Genomic DNA, 23,495 nt, shown 5'->3' with positions numbered 1-23,495 from the left:
AGTAAACACATTTGAGATTTATTATTCATCAACAAACAGTTTTCAGGAACAGTTTGAGTTTTGCACTCGTGGTTGACCTTTTTGTGAAAATGCCCATATGTCATCCGCGGACCGTTTTATTGATAACGTCTCGTTCATATTTGAGCAGAAGTACATTTTGAGTTGTGACCCTTTTGTATTTAGGGTGCGATATATATTTAATAAGTTATTTATGCAAATTTACGTACTATAAAAGTATGTTTGTGCACAACTCATCCTTTTAACACTAAAATTTTATTTTTTACTTGCAGTTCAGTCAGTAAAAACTTCGCTTCACATCACCATTGCCAGGACTTTGTAATATAAGCTCCACATAAAAGCTTAAATGTCGATATGGAATAACTTCAACTTTACGAAAAGCAATAACTACAAGGGATTAATGCGTCAAAAACGCATTTGATGGACAAAAAAATCAAAAACGTATATATAGCTAACGCAAACACCAACTATAAAAGAGATAAAAATAAAATTAAAATTAAAAATAAAGTAAAGAAATAATAAATCATAAAATAAAGTAAAAAAATAAAATATTCATATACATAAACACAAACAGTTATTTATTAATAAAAACCTAAGGAAGTACGAGTATATGTACATAGAAACACGAAGAAAAAGTCGTTACAACTAAAAGTAGTAAAAAAATAACTACACCTATACCAAATACCAAAAACTAGGCAACCATGTCGCTAACTGTAAAAATCGTGCAATTTCAATTGCCAAAGGCGAAATCAAATTTAATCGCACGTGTCGAATTTCGTGGTAAGTTTGTCTATTCAAATATGTGCTCTCCGTATACATACTTATATATATGTATGTTGAAAAATGTATGTGCATAGGTATAAAGCACATAAGTAAAATCTTGTAAAAAATCTTAGTTTGTTTAGTTTACTTTCAATGTGATCGAAGGCTGACAATTTAATAATGTAGCCACAAAAGTAGATTAAGCCTGATTTGGGTTGACAGCTGCCTCAATATTAGACCCCAGTAAATAAATAACATTTTTGATAGGAAATTTTTAGTTGGGTAAAGAAAGTTTTATGCTTATACAGGGTAGCCGAGAAAGTCGTCCAAGATACTTAAGGAAAATAATAATAAGCGTTTGTATCAGTAATAGGGGGGGTCATGTCGAGAACGAATTAAAAAACGAACGAATGAAAAAGTTTAAACTGTGTAAATTTTCTTTTTTTGAAGTTTTTTTTACAGTACTTCCTTTATAAAATTTTACCCTCTACTAATTGCGGCCGCACCCGCCTACGGGTTACTTTTTTTTATTTTAAGTGTTACACATTTTTGGATAGCCAAAATAACAGTTCTTAAATTAATTTTCTGAATGGTCTCCACTCAACCTTTTTTGGTCTCTTTTCTTAATGCTATGAAGTAGGAAACAAAACGAAAAATAGTAAATTCAATGCTTTACCAAGCAAACTTCATTAATAATTCTGATTAAATGGCATGCACTTTAACTAAAAGCAGACAAGAAACCGGACCTTTGAACTAGCATTAAAAAAATGGCCGTACAAGCAAACAAATAATATTTTTGTTTTTTAATAATTTTTAAAAGTTTAAATTAAAGACATCATCTCAAACAGAAATAATAATATCATTAAATATCTAATCCAGTCTTCTCGGAAACCCCAAGATGGCGCAAAATTAATCACCCTACAGGAAGATTTTTATTTTTTGCAAATGGCGTGGTATGTCAATCATATTTGATACTTATGAAGGCATAGCTGTAGTATACAAACATACAAGCAAATAAGAGCGTAAAAATTGGGTTAGGTTGAAGCGGCTGTCCACTATGAGACACACTCAGGGTCATAGCCTACTATTGGGTGGTTAAGTTTTAAGGGCCGGTGTTAATTTTGAATAAAATACAATTTTTTTAGGAAATTATTGTCATTTCTCTTTAATATGAAAATATTTGTATGTCTCAATTACGTGTGGAACAAAATATCGGCCAGCGGCACACCTCCGTCCGATGGTCAAAATTTTCAATGACGCTGAGTCATAATTGAGGTTCTATGCCGCTAATGTGCCAAATTATCTCATCCTTTAGCTCTTGAATTGTTGCTGGCTTATCGACGTACACCTTTTCTTTCAAATAACCCCAAAGAAAGAAGTACAACGGTGTCGTTGACGTTTAGGTGTTGTTCACATTCAACATCGGCCCTTGAAATTTAACTACCCTTATAATACAGCGTGGGCACTTGCCCTTATCTCTCCTAAAACCAAAGTGTACTTTTCAAAAATTTTAAAAGATGCCTAATTCCCACAGTACCTTGGTCTTCTAATTCATTAAATCATCATTGTCTACCTAAAATGATAAATATACGGGTGGATAGAGCATGAAGATGGCACAGGAGATGCGAGTTCGTCTCTTCTTCTTCCTTCTCATCTAGACAACTTCTACACAAGTCATGTTTTTGCAGGCCCAGAGGATGGAAATCAATGTGCTACGATTGTACTCATTTTGACGTAGCAGAGATGCCGTGCGTTTGGCATTGACAGTCGGCCACAATTTTCGGCCGATTTTACAGGTGGTTTCATTGCGTCATCTTTCATTCATTGCTCTTATTATTTTCCCAAAAATAAGACACTAAAAGACACTGCTGTGATCGGGAATGCGAAAACTGAAGTAGATCCGCAGATGTTTGAAATATACACCTCGGCTCACCCTGCCCTCATTCCATTTTCACCCTTCTCAGAGTACAAATTTCCATCACTCAAATCCCGCCATAGCTAAAATACGTAAATTGCGTCAGCTGGATCAGCTCTGCAGAACATCGAACTTCTAACTTAATTTTTTCTTCCATGGCGGTACTTTCAATTAGAAACAGGATAATAAATCCAATCAGCTGTTTGGTCTTCCACTAACTATGATCCTATATGTGGGAGAGAATTCTTTTTTAAGCTAACGATTTTTATTACCACCAGATCTATTTTTTGAAAAGCCTTTCTAATCATCTTAAAATATTTATTCTGAAAATGAATAAACTCGCACAATAAATACGGGTTTTCAATATATCTTGACTTAATCGCCACCTAGTGAGTAATTGGGTAGTCTATATCGCGACAAAGAAAGAAACTCTGAAAATTTGATTAAAATCTATTGTAGTTTAACAATCAAAACGTCTAATTTTGTGTACTATATAAAGATTATATAAACAGAGTTGCAGTTTTTCTAGAAATTTAAACAGTCCTTTTAAAGGCATGTAATAAAATCCAAAGAAGCAGCCTTATTTATTTGTATATGTATCTGCGCTAATTGTAGTATGATCTTCAAGGCCATAAATCTGCGATATGTAAAAAGTTGGGACTCCCACCTTTTATATGTGGTGCATGGTGTATATTTCGCAATATTATGTACATACATCTTAAAATATTCCACAGATACGTAGTCGCGTGGACGGCAGTAGAGAAATCTGCAGTAATGCATAGACTCATTAAGGTAAAAAGGGCGTTTTGGACGGTAATTACTGGAACTTTACACTTACTTTGTCTTATGACTGTTAAATTTTTTTAGAAATCCTAGCTAAGCTGTATTGCAGCCAGGCTCAGTTTAATATAGATACTTTGCAATAACACGCAGATCACAAAATTCTTGAAATTAAGGTCCCCTCAAGGTGTATCCATAAAGATGATTTAATCTTGGACAGTAGTACATATCTATAGTATAAACATATATATAATTGGCGCTGGATATTGGTACATAGTATGCAGTTAGTTGCGATCTTCAAATTCAGCTAGAAAGTAGAAACTTCGATAGGTACACTCATAGAGCTTTCATTTATCTTACTTTTATTTTACAATAGTAAAAGCCTATCAGACAAGCTCAGCATTTTTCAAGCTCTGCCTGCAGCAAAAAAAGAAGTTGCGTTGGTTGGTTGGTTGGTTAAAGTGGTGATTCTCACAGAGGAAATGGAAGATTGTCTCCTTTTTCTCCGGTTGCTTGCAACTGTGACAGTATGTATTGTGAGGGATACCCATTTTGGCTGCTTGTTCTCCGATAGAACAGAAGTTGCATACTGGCTCATTCATTTCAATAAAAATCTGCAACTAGTTACTATTCACACCAATAAACAGCCGATAATTAAATAACTAGTCATTGTAACTAGTCATTGCTTGCATTCGCTTACATAAGAGTGGCTTCCTCGAACAAATAAAAGACATTTCAAGAACACCTGGCCTAAAATCAGTACGATAAAATCGATGTTACTCTCATTCACCCAGAATATGCTCTCATTCATTAAATGGCTCACATTATCACTGGCTTGGTTGGTAGATGAGTGACACACCACAGACTCAAAGGTGCCATTTTGGTACGCCACTAGTAGAACCACTGCCGTCATTTAGTCAAATCAAGGTGTCTGTGTCATATATTTTCTTCCATGCAATTGTACTAATTTATTCATTTGAATTTCCCCAGCATTCTAAGTCGTAGAACACCCAGGCTTAGGCATTCACACAGACAGTGGAATGTCTAGAATCTTCTTGATTGCAATTTCTTCTAAATAGATCTATCGTTATACGCCCACCCCATCTTCCTTGCATGGTTTCCGATAGGCTAATGGCCTTTTATTGTTGACGTAATTCTAAAGATGTTTGTTCATGGTTTTCTTAACAGCTCGTCATTTCTAGACTTGTTGTAATCTCGCCACGTTTCCTTCGTTCTAGAATTTCTAGAATTTTTCTAGAAGATTTCTAGAATTGCAAAAATATCTCCCTTTTGTGGGCACTTCATGAGCAGCCCACTGCTACCACTTCTGATACTCTAGAGCAATCCTCCTGTCTTGCCAGCTGCAACTAGTTATAGTGTTAGTTAGTTAAAGTTAGTGACTTTATAGCTAAGATGCCTGCTTGACTATTTGAATAAATTCGTGCCCCCGATAGTTGTTGTGGATGATTTCTGATTATACTAAAAGTTTCCCTTATCCTGAAAACCTCCGCTTGAAAGCTTGTCAGCTGACATGCATTAAGTTTATTAGACTAACAAGCTGGTCTTACGTTTAGAAAAAAGGTCCCTAAGCGATTCTATGTCAAGTGATCTTAGTATTTTGGATATAGTCTTCAATTTTTCTCAAAATTGATTTATTTATTGGCTTTAATATAGTAAGAAGTACCCTAAACAAATTAAGGAAAAAAGTTTATAATTTTGAGATTTATTCAATGTTGAAGTTTTTTGGTTAGAGTTTTTTAAGTGAAATATATTCTGTTTTAACATTTTTATTATTTTCTAGGAAAAATATACTGAAAAAATTTTTTGAAAAAAATATGATTATTTTGTTCAAAAGTTTATTCAATGTTAAAAACTTTTGTGTCAAGTTTTTAAAATAAAATATTTTGAAAAAATTTTCATATTTTTTCCATAATTTTTAGCAAAAAAACAATTTTTGTCTTTTTTGAAAAACACTCTCGCTCTGATATTTTCTCTTAAGTTTTTCATTAATAGCTGATACTATGCTCAGTAATCCGTGAAAGTTTCATAGTAGGAATCTATTAACTTTTCGGGTTATATTCAAATACTGACAAGTAAAAAATGTTCGATCCATTTAGAAACGGACGTATTATACGAGTACATATGCTAGTGCGTCGCTACCCTACCCAACAACGGTATCACAATGCACCTGTGGAAGACAAACATACCTACTTCTTGGACGTACAACTTTGGCAGTTGCATACACTAATTCAATATTAGCTTTCCATATTTGCACGCATCCAATTTCATTAAACCAAATATTTACCTCATGAAGTTCAGCTCACATATTCAAAACAAACTTCATCATACCTCTTTGGCACCCAAAACAACAAATACGCTCGATATCACTGTTATCATAGCAGTCACATTCTGATTCAAAAATTTATTAGCAGAAAATAACTTTGGCTACATTTTTCACATACTCATACGTGAAGAACTTCTGAATCGCTTCTTGCACGCTTACACGTCATTTAGTTTAGTAAACGAAAAGTGAAGGAAAAGGTCATAAATACGTCGAATGGATGCATCGTGAAAAATGTGTGCTGCTCGAAATGTCTGGAATATTTCGCACAAATGTACACACATACATACATCCACACAAACTTATACAAAGTTGCAGTGGTTTCGAAAACTCCCTGCTTGTATAGATATGCTTGTATACTACAATGAATAACGGGTGCTGGAATAGCATTATTCAATAAAAATATACCCTTCTATATCCTCTACCATCAATTGAACAGCCTTTTCGAAAGCACTATTCCTGTTTTTTTGTATAATATGTGATTTATTAAATATATTTTTATTTGAGAGCGAAAAAACAACATTCAAAAAATGAGTTTTACTTTGATCAAAAACCCATAACTCGATGTACATATAGATTGTCTGACTTCTAAAGATATACGACTGTCATGGAAGCACAATATATTGGAGAAAGAAGAAAAAGGCCAGTAACGCACTATATGCATGTGCAAGAATGCTGGAAGTTCCATGGGGTCTATCTCCTTTATTAATGTACTACTCAGCTGTACTAAAGCCAATATTACTCGACGGTGCTCTAGTGTGGTGGACTGCATTGAGAAAAACGACACACAAAACACCTACGGAAAGTATTCAACGCCTTGGTGCACTCTGCACTACAGGGGCAATTAAAACTACTCCTACGGCAGCACTTGAAATAATACTCAACCTACCACCGCTTTACATTGCGGCAGAAGGTCTAGCAGATTCATCAGCCGCAAGACTTAACGCAACGCGCGAATTTACCTGTAAAACATTCGGACAAAGCTCAATAGGTATGAGTTATTAGACCAATACAGATTATATGACTACGAAATGCAAGGGGGTGAAGAGATTCCGATCAAAAATAGAAGAAGAGGGGTGGAAAAGAGGTATGAAACCTAGCCCAAATACGTTTAATAAATTTATAGACTTGGCTAAGGCCTATGAAGCTGGAATTAGCTGAGCATAAGACCGATGTACTTCTAGTACGCAGATAGTAGAAACTATAAATGTAAATGTTAGGTCTGTAACCATTAGTTCAAAACCCGCTATAAAATATTTAGGAGTGATGGCTGACAGCCGTATAAACTTCAAAACGCACCTGGAATACGATGTGAAGAAGGTATTGAGTGTGCAATGGCAGATCTTTTGTATGCCGCACCGATCTGGGCTGATGCACTGAACTTAAATAGCTTCACAAAAAACTGGCAGCCGTCTATCGGCTAAGCGCTTTGCGAACTATCTGCGGCTTCCGTACAATTTCGGACGATGCTTCTTTCGCTATAGCAGGGCTAGTCCCCATAGCCATTTTCGCGAAAGAAATGCAGATAGTGTATATAAGCCTATCTGAACACGACAGTAGAGCAACTTGCAGAAGAAGAAAAGCGTCGTTCGATCGCCCACTGGCAAGACCGGTGGAGTAGATCACCGAAAGGTAGATGGAGGTAGGCTAATACCCATTCTTACGACGTGGTTAGAAAGGAACCATGGAAACAAACTTCCAACTAACCCATTTTCTTTCCGGGCACGGAGTATTTCGAAAATACCACCATAGATTCGGCCATGACATTTCCCCAAACTGCCCAATCTGCACGGATAGGGAAGATGACGCTGATCACGTGTTGTTTCAATGCCCACTCTATACTCCCGAAACTTGCGATATATTAAACGGAGTAAATATTATAAATTGTATGCTTAAATCCTGCGATAACTAGAAGCAAATCTGCGCGCATGCAATGATCTAAGACGCGCGGAGGTTCGTAGACGAAATAATTAGCAGCCTATGAGCTAACCAGCCCGGCGGAGAGAGTGGTAGATAGTGGAGAAGTGTTTACTACGTAGGTGTAGCTGTGAGGCTACAAGTCGTGCATACTGCTATGCCAGTATAGCAGTACTAATGAAAGTTCCCTCTTCACGGGCGTCATCCCGAAATAAAACATCTATTAGGTACCCGAACATAAGGGCATTGCAGGAAACGAAATTGTTGATGAGATTTGTCAAAAGCGCTGTTTACATACAATTCGAACAAGAAAACGACATAATGAAACCTTTAGAAACGATAGGCAATGACATCCCTGCGGACATTAAAATACGGATAGACAAGAGGTGGAATAAGCTAGCCTCTTGCAAAACAGCGAAAATCATGTGTCTAGAAAGGAAAGCAGAACTATCGTAGGTATACTAGCAGGCCACAATTTGTTAGCCACACACCCATACAAGATGGGAATTGCAAACAACGATAGCTGCAGATTTTGCAATGAACTAGAAAAGAGGGAAACTCTAGAACACCTTCCATGTTCTTGCCGTGCATTAGTTAGAGCCCGAATGATATGTTTAGGAGCTCTACAATATGATAGGTTGGAATGTCTCTTGGGATTAGGGCTTCAGAGTTTACTTAGACACTTGAAGACGCAGGCTTATTAGAAGAAGCCTACTACAAGGAAACGTTAGGGTCAAGCTCCATCTAGTTCTACTAACTAGACCAATAGGTCTGTGTGGTCAGGTCAACCTAACCTAACCTAACATATGAATGCATTTTTTGAGCAATTAATTAAAAATCAAAATGGGATGCTTAATAATAATTTTTATAGATTCGTACATAAATTTTTAAGTCGTAAAAGATTCGTATAATCGTAACACATAACAGAAGTGAAACTTTCAAGGCAGACAAAGAAAGAGGGACAGGACCGCACAAACGCAGTGATTCCAGGACCGCAGCAACGGCACAAATTGCCGCAAGGGAATGCCAATAAATCCGACGCCGGAATGGTTAGCACTTTATAGTACGCACAAGCACTAGCCAGGAAACGGAAATAAGCGCCAAAAAGTAGGCACAAAAAAAAATGCCAAACAAATTGGGACCAAAAAACGCCCCAAGCAGTAGGCACCAAGGAAATATAATGCAAAGTAGGCCACAAATATATTTCCTACAAGTTTGCACCAACAAACAAGCCCCGAAAAATTGGCAGTGTTATTTCTCAATAGAAATTAGCAACCACATGGAAAAACTCACGAAAAATAGCCTAAAATGCATCTAGCATATAACAGGTGGCGCTAAAGTATTGTAATACTCCTATCAGAAAATGCTATAAATTTTGCGATTGGCCCCTAATGTCAGTTCTGTTTCGACATTTGTGAAGTAAACACATGCGAAATACACGTTAATAAACAATGTTACGCTATACTGCTCCAGATCGCGGAATATTGCAGACTATTTATTTGACCAATAATCGGTCGGTGACTTTGGCACAACGTGAATTTCGTCGCAGATTTCCTCGCCGTCCAACGACTACTGGTGAAACCCGGCGACGTTTATCCGCTCGCCTCGAAGCGACTGGCACAACACGAGATGCTGCCAGGCGTGGCAGATCCCGGAGTAGCCGTTCTGCAGATAATATTGCTGCTGTAGCCGAGGATGTCATGGAAGCGCCGTCGACATCGACCAGACGACGTGCCACGCAAATGGGTATCAGTCGACGGTCTTTACAGCGAATTTTGGTAATATACAATATTTGAAGATGTTTCCGTACAAAGTTCAGACGGTGCATCAGCTGTTAGCTGCTGACCGCCAATCGCGTCTAACATACGCTCAAGCCATCCTTAATCACCACCAAGAGGAAGATGATTTTTCATCAAAAATAATCATGAGTGATGAGGCCCATTTCCATCTTAGCGGGTATGTAAATAAGCAAAGTGTACGCTTCTGGGGCACTGAAAATCCGCGTGTAACCCACGAAGAGCCATTACACCCGCTCAAAGTTACTGTATGGTGTGCTGTTTTTGCTGGAGGAGTCATCGGACCTTTTTTCTTCGAAGACGTGGCGAGCCAAACGGTTACTGTGAATGGTGAGCGCTACAGAGCAATGATCAACGAGTTCTTTTTGCCGCAACTTGATGAATTGGGATTGGAAAACATGTGGTTCCAATAGGGGGTGCAACGGCACATACTGCACGTGCCACAACCGATATGCTGAAGGATGCTTTTCCCGGGCGCCTAATCTCCCGTTTTGGCGATTTGCACTGGCCCGCAAGATCGCCTGCTTTGACTGCTCCAGACTTCTTTTTGTGGGGCTTTTTGAAGTCGCGGGCTCATGTCAACAAGCCTCAGACTCTTGCAGCTCTTAAAGACAATATCCGTCAAGAATGTGAGGACCTATCGCCGGAAGTTTTGGCCAAAGTGATGGAAAATGCCATAAAAAGGGCTCAAATGGTAATCAACTGTGGCGGCGGCCGTTTACATGACATCATATTCTCGACTTGATGTAAAAAAAATTAAAAGACCAAATAAAAATAATCCACAAGAAGAATCAAAGTTTTTCATTTTTTTTTTTAATTAAAGCTAAAAAATGCCCAAAACGTTGCATGGCCTTGAAATTTTACTCTCCATTCTCGCTCGTCCATGAAAAAAGAAGAAAAATAATCACAACTGGTCAAACTATTGATGTGCTATTGCTTGTCATGGACTGTGGATACAAGGTGGCGTAAAATTAATCATCAAATTTTGTTTTTGAATACATTTTTTATTATGTATAATAATAATAATTGAAAAAATGATTTTGAGTGATGGAAACCTTTGTTTTTGACTTTTACGCGCTCCATTGCTTGCATGTTTGTATACTGCAAATGTTTACTTCATAAGTGTCAAATATGATGGACGTACTTAACCCTTTGCAAAAATTATAAATCTTCCGATTGGGTGATTCATTTCTAGCCATCTTGTATATTGGAAGCTCTTCTATGAAAATTGGAATGTTTTGATATTTTTCATTGACAATTTTAAAATAATAATTATTTTAGAGAGAAACACTTTGCCTTGACGCCATAGCAGCACATGCCGGGTATTCGGCTAGTTTTTAATAAAAATTGTGTCAGATATATAACATTTATGAACTTGTTTTACTACTTAAACTAATTTATACCGATTTACCAATTCGAAACCTTCAATCTGCATAGGTATTCACGGTTCTAACTATTTGAATGTTTGGAAAAATTACACGCTATGAACAATTTGCAAACATCTATCACCCACGTCATTTAAATTATCCTTCGAAATCCTCAAACGCAACTGCTCCTTAAATTGTGCTGTCACATTCAAGCATATTTTCCACATGACATGCGGCGGGTATTAGAATTGGCTAATAGCATTCAAATTGCGCACCCAGCTGCCTGTCATACGTACTTACAATACTCGTGCTTAAAATTTGTATGTACATACATATTTATGAACAAGAACATACAACAACACTCATGTTCGATCTAACATGGCTTATTTACCCATCAGCTGCAATTTTTCTATGCTTTTCCTGTCATACTCACTACGTCTCTTGGCATTACAACTAAAAGCTACTGCAGCTGTCGCGCGCCTCACTAAAAAAGCTAAAAAGTAGTTAGTGCCAACCCTCAGCCAACAACAGCAGCAATAAAAAGGTTTTGACAGTGGCTGCGTGGGAAAATTACAGCTACGCTCAAGGAATATCAGTAGCAACAGTGCAAACACATATACATACTTATATATACACACATACATACATACGAGTACACTTGTTCAGTGGAGTCGCCAAGCTAACAAAAAACAGAAAGTAAAAAGAGAATATTTACTGCGAAATGAATTTTAAATATTCTTGCATTTCTGTTCCTGCTTGGCGGTGTATGACATGGAGGGCGGTAATGGGACCGCTGGCGCTTTGGCATAGTGCATATTTCTGTTTTTTATTTACATGTTGTTGTTTTTTTTTCTTTTTCTTCTTTTCGTTCTGTATGCTTTACATGCCGAGTATTTCAAGTACTGCAGCGCATCGGAGCTACGTGAAATAAGTAAAATTGAATGTAAACATTTGTATTGCGGCTGCTATAATGAAATTCTTAACTTGACTGCAACGCCATGTCAATGGGGATAGTTTTAATGAAATGCCACAATCTGTTAAAGATTCCAAATTGGCATTAGGGGGAGAATTGGCCCAATTTAGTGCATACAATACAGTTTTGAATAGAATAACGCAATGTGTACGATAGCGGAGTGTACGATGCTAATTCGAATTACGATAACACTTAAGTGAAGTGGCTGAGATGAGATTCGCAAGAGAAATCAGTTATTTGTAAAGCAAACAAATTATATTGATTTAATGTGAGTTTGTATTGCAATTAATACGAATTATTTATTTATTTAATTATTTATTTACTGTAGAAAAGCCAATAAATTACAATGATGCTTACTTCCTAAAACGCTAACAAAGATAAAAATATTTTGAGAAAAATACTAAAACAAGAGGGTGACTAGTACTTTAAAGAATAAATTTTTGTGAAAAGGAAATTTAAAGTGAAATACCTAAAACTGAAAAAAAAAAGAGAATCCTCGTTTTGGATTCGAAGTGAGCGCGCACTTTTTGCACAATTCGTATATTGGTTTCAAGTACAGTACTATCTCGATAATCCGGACACGCGGTAGTCCGGTCACATCTATAATCCGGACAACTGCATAATTCGGACAGTTTAACATTTTTTACTCTATAATCCGGACATTTTTCAAATTTGCTTCGCAATATGTACATACATATGTATTTTAATTTTTAATTTGCTTTGTAAGTTTTTCGTAAAATAGCAGTACTTTAACAACAATATATGTATACGAAATGCAACAGCATAAACCACGCGTTGTGTTTATTCTTTAGTGACAAACTGAATTGAGTGGCCATTATTATTATGAGCAGTGGAAAATTTAATAAAGGGGCTCATAAAACCCTTACTCTTCAGAAAAAATGTGAAATTTTAGATCTCCTTGATAAAGGAAAATCATTAAAATGGTTTGAAACAGAATTTGGTGTCAACAAATCTACTGTTTTTGACATAAAAAAGAAACGTGATGCCATTAGAAAATTCGCGACTAAATGTGAAATGAAATAGTACATACTAAATAAAAAAAATGTTTGATTATGTACAGATGTACATATTATTATGTAAGTATGATTGTACTGTATTTAATAAAACTATTTATGTACAATACATACATATATCTGAATTGCGTTATGTTCATTTCAAAAAAACAACGTTTAGTTGAAAAACAAAAACCATCTATAATCCGGGCACCCCCATAATCCGCACGACCCCTAACATTAAGGGTGTCCGGATTATCGAGATAGTACTGTAGATGACGACAAATTCGACAAACGCTTTCCAAAATCCCGAATGTTGTTTATACTTCTTAAAGCATATCTAATATTTTAAAGCATTTTTCAAAAGTAACGCTTAGATACAGAGAGCAATGCCTACGACGTACCTTTTTTTATGTCATCTTTGATATTTGTCAAGGAGACAGACTATTTTATCTATGGATGCTTACATGATAGAGCAACGCGTTAAATTTATTGAAACTTATTGTGAAAATGGCCGATCTTTAAGAACAACATTTTGCAAAATTCGTGTTTTTTTTTGTGAAAATAATCATCCGAATGAATCAGTAATTCAAAAATTGTTAAAAATAATTAGAAGTAACTGGATCTGTCGAGTACAGAAAAAGGACTGGCGGACTAAAAACTGCACCTTCTCTTGATAATATTATTGCTTAAACGCAGAATGTTGCTGCACAAACTTCAACATCGATATATCAACGTTCTCAACAATTGGGCATTCATGCATCGAATTCTTTGGTGGATTTTATATGTAGACTATCTACTATGAGCACGATATTGTAATGATGTAATTTTTCACATATAATTGTTTAGAGCCGCATTGTATACAGATGCTTACGGCGACCCTAATCCTACCATTTCGCGGTAAAACCATCACGAGTGTTATTTGTCTAGCCAGCTCATCAGCGCAACAGTTTTCCGCTATGCCACTCTGACCGGGACCTAAATAGTCTAATATAGAAGTATTCGGATGAAGTCGAGAGAGAATTCATGCATTCCTCGACTAATTTTGAACGCACAGACGACGAGCCCAGGGCACCATTTGCTGCGTTGCTGTCGGAGTAGATATTTACCTCCTTTACAGTAATTGCAGAGATAATCAACCAATCCACTGCTTCTTTGATTGCGGTTGCCTCTACTAGAAAAACACTACCGTGGTTCGGTAGCCTATTTTTGAGCTTCCTGAGGAGCTCCTTCCAAAGTACTCCCCCACCAACCCTTCCATCCAACTTCGAGGCCTACATTAACATGTTTGTCATGCCCTGCTTGCCTTCATCTTATCCAAATCAAATTATGTCTACGGCTTTGTACGACGAAATACAGGGTGGCTGATGAAAGCCGCTACCAAAAAAAAATTGAATAACTTTTTTTCTTTTTAAGTTATCTGTTCCATTTTTGTTTTAATTTGCAGATTGATCTTTAAAATTTATTAAAATGGATAACTGGGACACGCAAACAAGAATTTGGATAGTCCGCCGCTATCACGCACTGGAGTCCGTAGTTTTGGTACAGAGAGAGTACAGGCGGATGTTTGGCGGCGATCCCCCGAGCAGATGGACCATAATGAGACTGGTGAATAATTTTGCTGAGCAAGGAACAGTCGCAAGAAGGCCTTCTCATCGAAACCCACCAGTTCGGACGAAGGAAACGATCGCTGCTGTAGCTGCAGCTATACAAAGCAATCCAAGGGTTTCAACAAGAAGCTTATCTGCTCAACTTGGTGTCAGCCGACAGTCTTTGCAAACAATAATGCACAAAGATTTAGACTTATTTCCCTACAAAATTCAAATGGTTAACAAACTGAATGCAGCAGACTTGCCGATTCGCTTGGAATTTTGCCAGAAGATCCTGCAAATGGTGGAAGAAGACCAAAACATGTTAAACTGCCTTTTCATGTCTGATGAGGCCCATTTCGATTTAAACGGCAATGTGAACAAACAAAATTGTCGAATATGGAATACTTCTAACCCACAGATACTCCACGAGACGGAATTGCATCCTCTTCGCGTGACAGTGCGGTGTGCGGTTTCTTCACGCTGTATTGTCGGGCCTTATTTTTTTGAAGAAAATGGTCACACCGTTACGGTTACTGGAGACCGTTATTTGAAAATGCTGAAAGAATTTTTCTATCCAGAACTACGCCGAAAGAGAATTCCTTTCAACTCTGTGTGGTTTCAACAAGATGGGGCAACGTCTCACATAGCCCAGACTGTTATGACAGAGTTGCGACGAAAATTTCCCAATAAACTGATTTCAAGAAACTCCGAATTTCGTTGGCCCCCCAGGTTGCCTGACCTTACTGCACCTGACTTTTTCTTGTGGGGTTTATGTAAACAAGAAGTTTATAAAACAAAGCCAACAAATTTGGATGAAGTAAAACAATCCATTCGGGCAACAATTGCGGCTATTCCTGTCGCAACTCTCAAAGCAGCAATGAACAACTTTTTACTAAGATGCCGCACTTGTGTCAACGAGCATGGGGGGCATTTAAATTCAATTATTTTTAAAACTAGTTAAGCTACATTAAATAAAATTTAATGACCTTCAACTTGAAAAAAAAAATAAATGAATTCCATACACTAAAAAAAAAGTTATTTGAGTTTCTTAATGTAGCAAAATTCATCAGCCACCCTGTAGTTAAAATTCTATGGACCACATTCCCTGAAATTACTGTATAGTGTATTCGTACGCTCTATTTACTACACACACATTTTTAATTGAACACTTCGAATGCGTGCAAAAGATGTATCTGAAATTTGTACTAAGACAATAAAAGTTTTCTGATTCTATCTCATCTTTCGCATACGTTTGCTCTTAATCAGGTTGAAGTCTTTAGTAAGTAGAAGATCGATTCTTGCTCCCTCGTTTTTTCAGTGTTATTAAGCGTGCCATTGTTGTCCATTTCAGCTTCAAAGTATTCATTTTCTTACACTCCAAAGAATTCTTTGTTACGTTCTACCTTTCTATTTAAATATGTATAAAATATGCTTGTGATGCTCCTATTGAACGTGCTCTTCGTAATATTGATGAGATCTCCAATTCTAACATCCTAGATTTTTCAGTTTCGAGAGAAGACATAATTTTTTAGTTAATTTAGACGTTTGTAATTTCATTGGGTATATAATTTCGTTATATTTTAGTTTTAGTAGTCAGTATGAAATCATGTTTTCTTGACTTCTTGAAATAAATAACTAAATACATAAATAAAATAAAATTAATTGAAGTTCTTGATATAAAAAGGATAATAAGAAGGAATAGTTCTCATTGGAATAAGACACTGTAACGAGGGTCTATTAATATCACTATTTAGTACGCTAAACGCAAAATACGGACTGAGAATGATCCAAGTATTTTGGACATGACCATGCATTTTTCTGAAAATTGGTTTATTTGTCAGTAAAAGTAAACTGATGTGTTTTTTTTTTTTTAATTTTATAATTTTGAGATTTTTTTTATTTTTTAAGTGTATAATTTAGAGATTTTTTTTATTTTCGAAAATTTTGGTATGCAGTTTCTTAGTAACTATAATCTTTTTAATAATTTTTTCTTGATATTTTTATACATTTTTATTTTATTTTTTACGAATTGTTGGGACAAAATATAAAATTTGTATCCGAAAAGAACATATTTTATCCTAAATACAATAAAGTAAAGGGTTTTCCAATAACTTGTGTTACAGGTGAATTGCGCTACCGAGAGATGATTAACGATTTTTTATGACCGGAATTGTATGGTATTGATCTGGACAACGTTTATTTTCAACAAGACCTCACAGAATGGAATTCGTGTAGCTATCGAGGACATAGGGCAGCCACTTTGCAATTCGGTTATGGAAATTTTCATGAAAGGGTTATTGTTCTTTAAGCGTGGTCGTGGTGGCCATTTGCCTGATGTTATTTCACACTATTAACGGCATACCCTCCTCTTTATAATGAAATAAATATCCGACCATTTATATTAAAAAATAGCATTTTCTTTGAATATCAATAACACCTCTGTTTGGAAAACCCTAAAGTTGGCTTTTTCGGTATCACGGAATTGTTGAGTTCCGCTGAAGCCGATCTGCAGGCTATCGGACGAGTCACAGGTTGCGGATATCGATAAGGTCTTCAGATATTAAGGGTAGCTGTGAATATGTATTTATTTTCAAATAAGCAGTCCCAGACAGATAGCGCGCAGGCATAATGAGTGTATGTTGTCTTAGTTTGGGGTATGTCAAATCTTTCAAAAAATCTACAACTATTATTCCTACTGACAAGGCGAACAAATGCCACCTTCAAATAAGCATTCTGCCCTTGAACACATCTGTCTCGTAGCGAGCGGCTGCCTGTAGGAAATGATCCCACTACGAGGATAGGGATTGTAGGCTAACAACCTATTACACTAAAATCACATTGGTAATGAGACGAGATTAACACTATGCGCCCAGTGATCGGAACGAAAGCAATTAATGTCGAAGTGAGTGCTAAAGATCGCGAAGGGGCACCGCAAACATTCAACTACAACAATTAATGGATGAAGACGCATGTCGAAACGTCGAACCCTTGATGATATGTCTAAAGAGTTGGCGGTAACTGGGTGCCACATCAATTGAAGTGGAGGGATATCGAAAGACGTTTGGTGACGAATGAGATGAGTCTTGAGGTGCAGAAAATAAAAGGTTTTTTGCATCGCATCGTCACTGTCGATGAAAAATGGATATATTGTGATAACACTAAGCGTCGAAAATGTTGGAGGCTGCCAGGTGAACCAGGTCCATCGATAGCGAAAAAAAATATTCATGCTTCAAAGGTTATGTTGTGCATCTGGTGGGATCAGAAGGGTGTCATCTATTATGAACTTCTTAAACTATATGAAACCATCACTGGCGATCGTTAACGACTGCAGCTAATGCGTTTGAATCGAGGTACCAAAGAAAAGCGGGCGGTAGACATGACATGCATGGCAACGCCACGCTGATCGCGTTGCTAAATCGGTCCAGAAATATTTAGAAAGACTGAATTGGGAAATTTTTCTCCACTCGCCTTATTTCCCAGACATTGCACTTTCGGATTATCATCTGTTCCGATCAATGCAGTCAGCCCTTATTGGAGAGCGGTTCACTTCTTACGAGAGCATCGCAAACTGGCTCAATGAATGGATCAAGTCAAAAGAACTGTAATTTTTCGCTTGAAAGATGAAGTAGAGTTGTTGCTTCTATTGATTTGTTTACATAATTCATAACTTTGGCTAAGAAAGGACGGAAACTTATTCCCATACCCAATATATATTTGAATTTGTCGATAAAATTCTTTTAAAGGCAGTTGGGGTAAAATTTAATTACATACAATAGGTAGCTAGATTTTGTTAAAGGTGTCATAGTACCAGATCAAGTCAATCGACTAATATCGCTGCTTATGTCATTAGATGTAACTACCTTCTTTTTGGCTTCGTGATAACAATTGACTGTTATTTATTTGTATTATTTGGAACCTCTATGCGAGTCTGACAAAGATTACTCAGTTACAGAAAGGCTCCTACAATTTAAAGAGTTTTCTAGCAAGACGTTTGATTTTCAAAAAAAATATTTTAAAAGAAAAAATAAATTAATAAAACTAAATGAAATTTCATCTTCTTTTCACTAATGAAATATCTTTACTGACCTTTAACCATTTTTCTTATTTTCATTTATTTCAGGTGTTGCCCACATAACATCAGAGCTCAACGCAGATTCAAGCATCATTGATGTTAATCAAGTGAGTAAACATATTTTTTATTGCTGTAAAGTAAATCAAAATAAAATAAAATTTTGAATGAATTAAACAAATTTCATATCAGGTATTCAGTCGTGCATTGTAAACATTTCAGAAATTTGTTTATTTCCTTAGTATAATAAGAAGTAACCTTACACAATTTTAAATAAATTTCGTAATTCTGAGATGTATGATAGTTTTTTAAAGATTTTTGTTTTTGTTTACAATATAAAATACATAACAATTTTTGTTCACACCGCAACTCGTAACAATTAAACTAACAGGCAGTACAATTTTAGTAACAGAAAGACAATTTTGTGAAGCGATTTCCATAGTGCCTTCCTTAAGTTAACAGCCATCATGTCAGATCATGTGGTTTAATTCGTTGAAGTCGTAGAGTTAGGCCTGAGGTCATGCCTTTGAAGGCTGAGGGAGTGAACTTCTGCTTGTTTTTTAATTTCTTCAGTGACGGTAGAGATCTTGAGGTCACGATGAATATCCTTATTGCGAATGAACGTAGAAGAGATGAGAATATCTCGAAGAATATTCTTCTGAAGTCGTTGAAGTATATTTATATTACTTTGATTGGCGCTGTTTTGTTATATTTGCATATGGAGAGCTTTAATCTTCATCCAATTAGCCACTTCATTTTGTATTATCTCCATTTTCTTGTTCAACGCGAAAGTAGCGTTCAGTTTTTTAAAGTGAAATATTATATTATATGTCTATATTATATGCCTTGAGTAATATCGGAGAGTCGCATGATAAATACTGAAAATCTGCCAAAAATAAAAAACTCAAAGTGATGCTCCGACTTCGTGAACTTTTTCCACCAGAAATCTTCATGACGAGTCAAGGACTAAGATTTTGTCAGATTAAATACAGAATTTGACTGAGAGATTTTAAATTCGTTACAATTTTTCGGACAATCTGCTAGTATCTGAACTTTGGTAGTGTTCAATTAAGCCAAGATGTAAAGCAGGCCACAGATATGTAGGGCAGACCAACTTGCAAAAGAAGGTACCTGTATGCCAGACATAAGTTCTGCAAATCAAAGATGGATTACCGTTAACACCTGTGAAATTGCTAGGCAAACATGGCCAAGGCTAAATCTACGTATATCCAAGAGTATTATAAAATTGAGTAGATTTCTAATTAGGACCTTAGTAGGGGCCCTCTCAGGACATTGTCTCATAGGAAATCATGCAAGGAGATTAGGCGTTTACGCGCATGACTTCTGTCGTAGCTGCAGAAATGAGGAGGAGTTGGACACAATTCAACGCCTTTTTTGCACATGCCCAGCTCTAGCCAGAAGTAGGAACGGATTTTTAAAATCCTACTTCTTAACGAATATAGATAATCTATACACTTTTGGTATCAACAACCTTTTACGCTTTGTCAAAAGCCCAGGATGGTTCAATATGGAGAGGGAAATGTATGTGCGATGCGGCTGCCAAACCTAATCTAACCTAAAGCGAAGAATAAGTTATAGTAAATTTTTCTTTCGAAAAAATCATTTAAAAACTGATCCTGGAATAATAATATATACACAATGGTGTAGAATCAAGATTTATACCATATTCTGTAAAATGTGTGACAACATTAATATTGTAATGTTTTTCTACTAAATAAACTCTTATCTTATCTTATTTCACTAAAAAACTGTACTCGTAGAAACTCAACGTAAAATAAAACTAAAAATACTCTAAATTTTTTTTCAAAATTCACTAAACATGTCAAACTCTTAGACACAATCCCAACCAGTATGCGCCATAATTCAATATGACAGCAATAATAGATATTACATATGTATCTATAAATGTCCTTTAAATTTAAAACAAAGCCTTAAATATGTCCTTAAAACCCAACACCACTAGCCTAAAGTAATGAAATGTAGTAGCAATATTGCAACAAAAACAAAGTGAAGGCTGATTCACATAATAAATTTTGGCCAATTTTCTGTCAATAACTGTCATGAAATTATGTCCTTCCTCTAGCACACATAATGACCGCAAGTGGAAACAAGATGTATTTTTCTGCTTTAGCAACAAAGAAAACTTTGCGAAGCCCAAAAATAACAAAACAAGGCTGCGCAAATAAACCAAAGAAACGTCAAAGGCTACTGGTCAAATCAATAAGTGTCGAAAATGTTTGCAATTTCATTTATTTTGGGAGTAGCAGACGCCTTGTGTGTGGTATATCAATATGAAGGAAGGCAGGTTACTTGACAACCTGAGCACGAGTATATGTGTGCGTTGCCCTGACCTAGTTTATAAGGAGAAAACTCGCAACAAGGCCAGGAAAAAAATTTGACAAAATTACTAAAAAAATGCAAGCTTACATTTATTATACTAGAATTCAATAAGTTACAAAATAGCATACGAAAAATCTGTCTAGAAATTTTAATTAGAAACTGTGTATTAATGAGTATTCAAAGCACAAAAAAAATTGTGAAAAAATAGTCAAAATGTTGGCGTGCTGTTATTTGTCGCGTGGTGTAGTTGACACAATCGACGAATTTGTTGCTGTAATGATGTGTCAATCCATTACCCAACTTCCTTCTTTTTCTTAGCATCACAGTTCTGGGTGAACTATTGCTTCATTCATAACCTTGCGCCTTCTGACTCTATTTAAGCCTTCCTCCTTCCACCGCCGTACGTTTAGCTATTCAAGGTCAACTTCCAAAACTTCGAGCCATCTCTTTCTGTGGCCTCCCCTTCTGCGGCCTCCAACAGGGCGTAATTCAACTACCTTTAGAGTGGTTCTTCCCTTGGGTGTTCTATACACGCGTCCAAGCCATCTTATCCTCTGATATTTTATAAATTTTATCACAGTTCGTATTTTGCTAATACAAGTGGTTCCGGCTAATGAATATATCTAATTCGATAATTACCGTCTTGCAGTCTTACAAGTCCATATAGTGTTCGCAATATTTTCCTTTCAAAATACCAGCTGATTAATGTCAGTAGTTTTTAGCGTCCATAATTCGCAACCATAGGTAAGCACAGGGCGGATCATGGTTTATATCCTTATTTGGATAATAATAATTTAAACTTAAGCAGCTTCAAATTAGTAAAGGAAGACTTATTTGCTGCTAACACCCTACCATTTACTGTCAATGATGTACACTTAATGTCTGATATTTTGATACCCAGATAGGTAAATTCTTGTACACTCTCGAATGCATAGTCTCCGATCAGAAGGTCATCATGTCATAAATCGGAGCTGGATCGGACCATAAACTGCGTTTTCTCTGTATTAATTCTTAGCCCAGTATTCCATATTATTTTTTCTACTTTTATAAACGCACTCGTCTGCATATGCACAAAGCTGGAAGGGTTATTTCGGTTATTGCTGCGTGTAGGACCAGGTTAAATATCAATGTTGATAAAGCGCCCTGTTTTACTCCCGATATAATGGAAAATGACTGTGAGCGCTGTCCTTACACAATGACCTTCGCCGTGATATTTGTTACTATCTTAATAGAAATCTCAATTATTGGGTTGCCTATAGACTGCAGCAAAAATTTAATTTGCCTTCTATCAATGCTGTCGAATGTTTGTTTGAAGTCCACGAATAACGCCGCGTTACACACATTCTGTCCTATGAACCAAATATACCTTCTCAGAAATGGGATAAAAAATAAAAGTACACGTGTATCGGCGATTTTCATGTACCCGTCACAATTTTTTTTTTTTTTTTGTATTTTATAACTTTAAACGAGCAATTCTTGTATGCCTATCTGTATAGCCACACGATCTCAGGATAAGCTTAACGGATTTGAATGAAATTGGGCACACAGATAGTGTATCACATTTCTAGACTTTTCACCTAAGTGTTGCCACTGACAATGTTTCACAGGGTTGCCACCTGTTCGAAATTAAAAAAAAAATGCATGAGAAATGCCGATGTGAATATCAAAAGAAAGGTATTTCACTCCGCATTACAATAGAGATATAAAACCCCGAATTTTTTTATTAATTTTATTATATTAAAATTAAAAATTGTTACATTAAAAATTTTAATGCTTTTAAAGAAACTTAGGCCTTTTATTTTTGCGTTTGTAAGCATTTGTGTCAGTATCGCGACAAATAGACCAACAGTATTCCCCAAGCATATGCGTAATGCCTTGTCCTTTAAAGCGCTTTTCAATAGCCGCAATGCCCTGATGGAATCTTTCGCCATGTTCATCGCTACAAGCTCCTAAATCACCAGGGAAACAATCTAAATGATTGTGAAGGAAACGGATCTTAAGCGACATTAATATGCCCATTCCGCCATATACCGAAACTATTTCTGCAACAAAATTTTTATAATTGTCAGCTCGTTTGTTGCCAAGAAACTGCTCAATAACGGCAACTATGCCTTTCCATGCACGTTGTTCGATAGTATTCAATTTTGATGAAAATTCGTAACTTGCAACTATTTTTTTTATCTGCGGACCACTGAAAACACCTTAAATTATACACATCATTAAAAAAATTAAGTTACTAAAAGCCTTCGTAAAAAAAATGCCTGCATGAATCTTTGCGCCGCTCAGTTTCGGAAAAATATTGCGCAAACTTGCAATCGTCTCGCCCTCACGATCCAGTTTTTTAACAAAATTTGATACGACACCGAGCTTGTAGTGTGTGTAGTGATGGCAAAATGATTTGAGATGGCTGCACTAATGACAGATTTTCTATACTTTCTACGCCTACTTCGTAGCTTGTTCGCAGCTTCCACTTAAATTCAGTGCAATGCTGATCTCTTTTGCGACCTTCCCATGTACACAAAAAGCACTGGTGGGTTGGAAATCCGCGAACACCCATGAGTAATGCGACCACTTTTAGATCGCAGCATATT

General features: G+C 36.3%; 1 protein-coding gene across 1 annotated transcript in view; it reads left to right on the top strand.

The window, feature by feature from the left end:
- Nucleotides 1-294: 294 nt before the first annotated feature.
- Nucleotides 295-23,495, top strand: part of LOC128858223 (otoferlin-like) — a 192,099-nt gene continuing 168,898 nt past the window's right edge. Inside the window, exons 1-2 of the mRNA XM_054094303.1 lie at nucleotides 295-798; nucleotides 18,595-18,653. Coding sequence (XP_053950278.1) covers nucleotides 720-798; nucleotides 18,595-18,653 — 138 coding nt within the window. The 5' untranslated portion in view covers nucleotides 295-719. The remainder of the gene's footprint in view (nucleotides 799-18,594; nucleotides 18,654-23,495) is intronic.

This window comes from Anastrepha ludens, chromosome 3 (genome assembly GCF_028408465.1).
Source record: "Anastrepha ludens isolate Willacy chromosome 3, idAnaLude1.1, whole genome shotgun sequence".
Lineage (NCBI taxonomy): Eukaryota > Metazoa > Arthropoda > Insecta > Diptera > Tephritidae > Anastrepha > Anastrepha ludens.
This window is presented reverse-complemented; position numbering and strand designations above follow the sequence as displayed.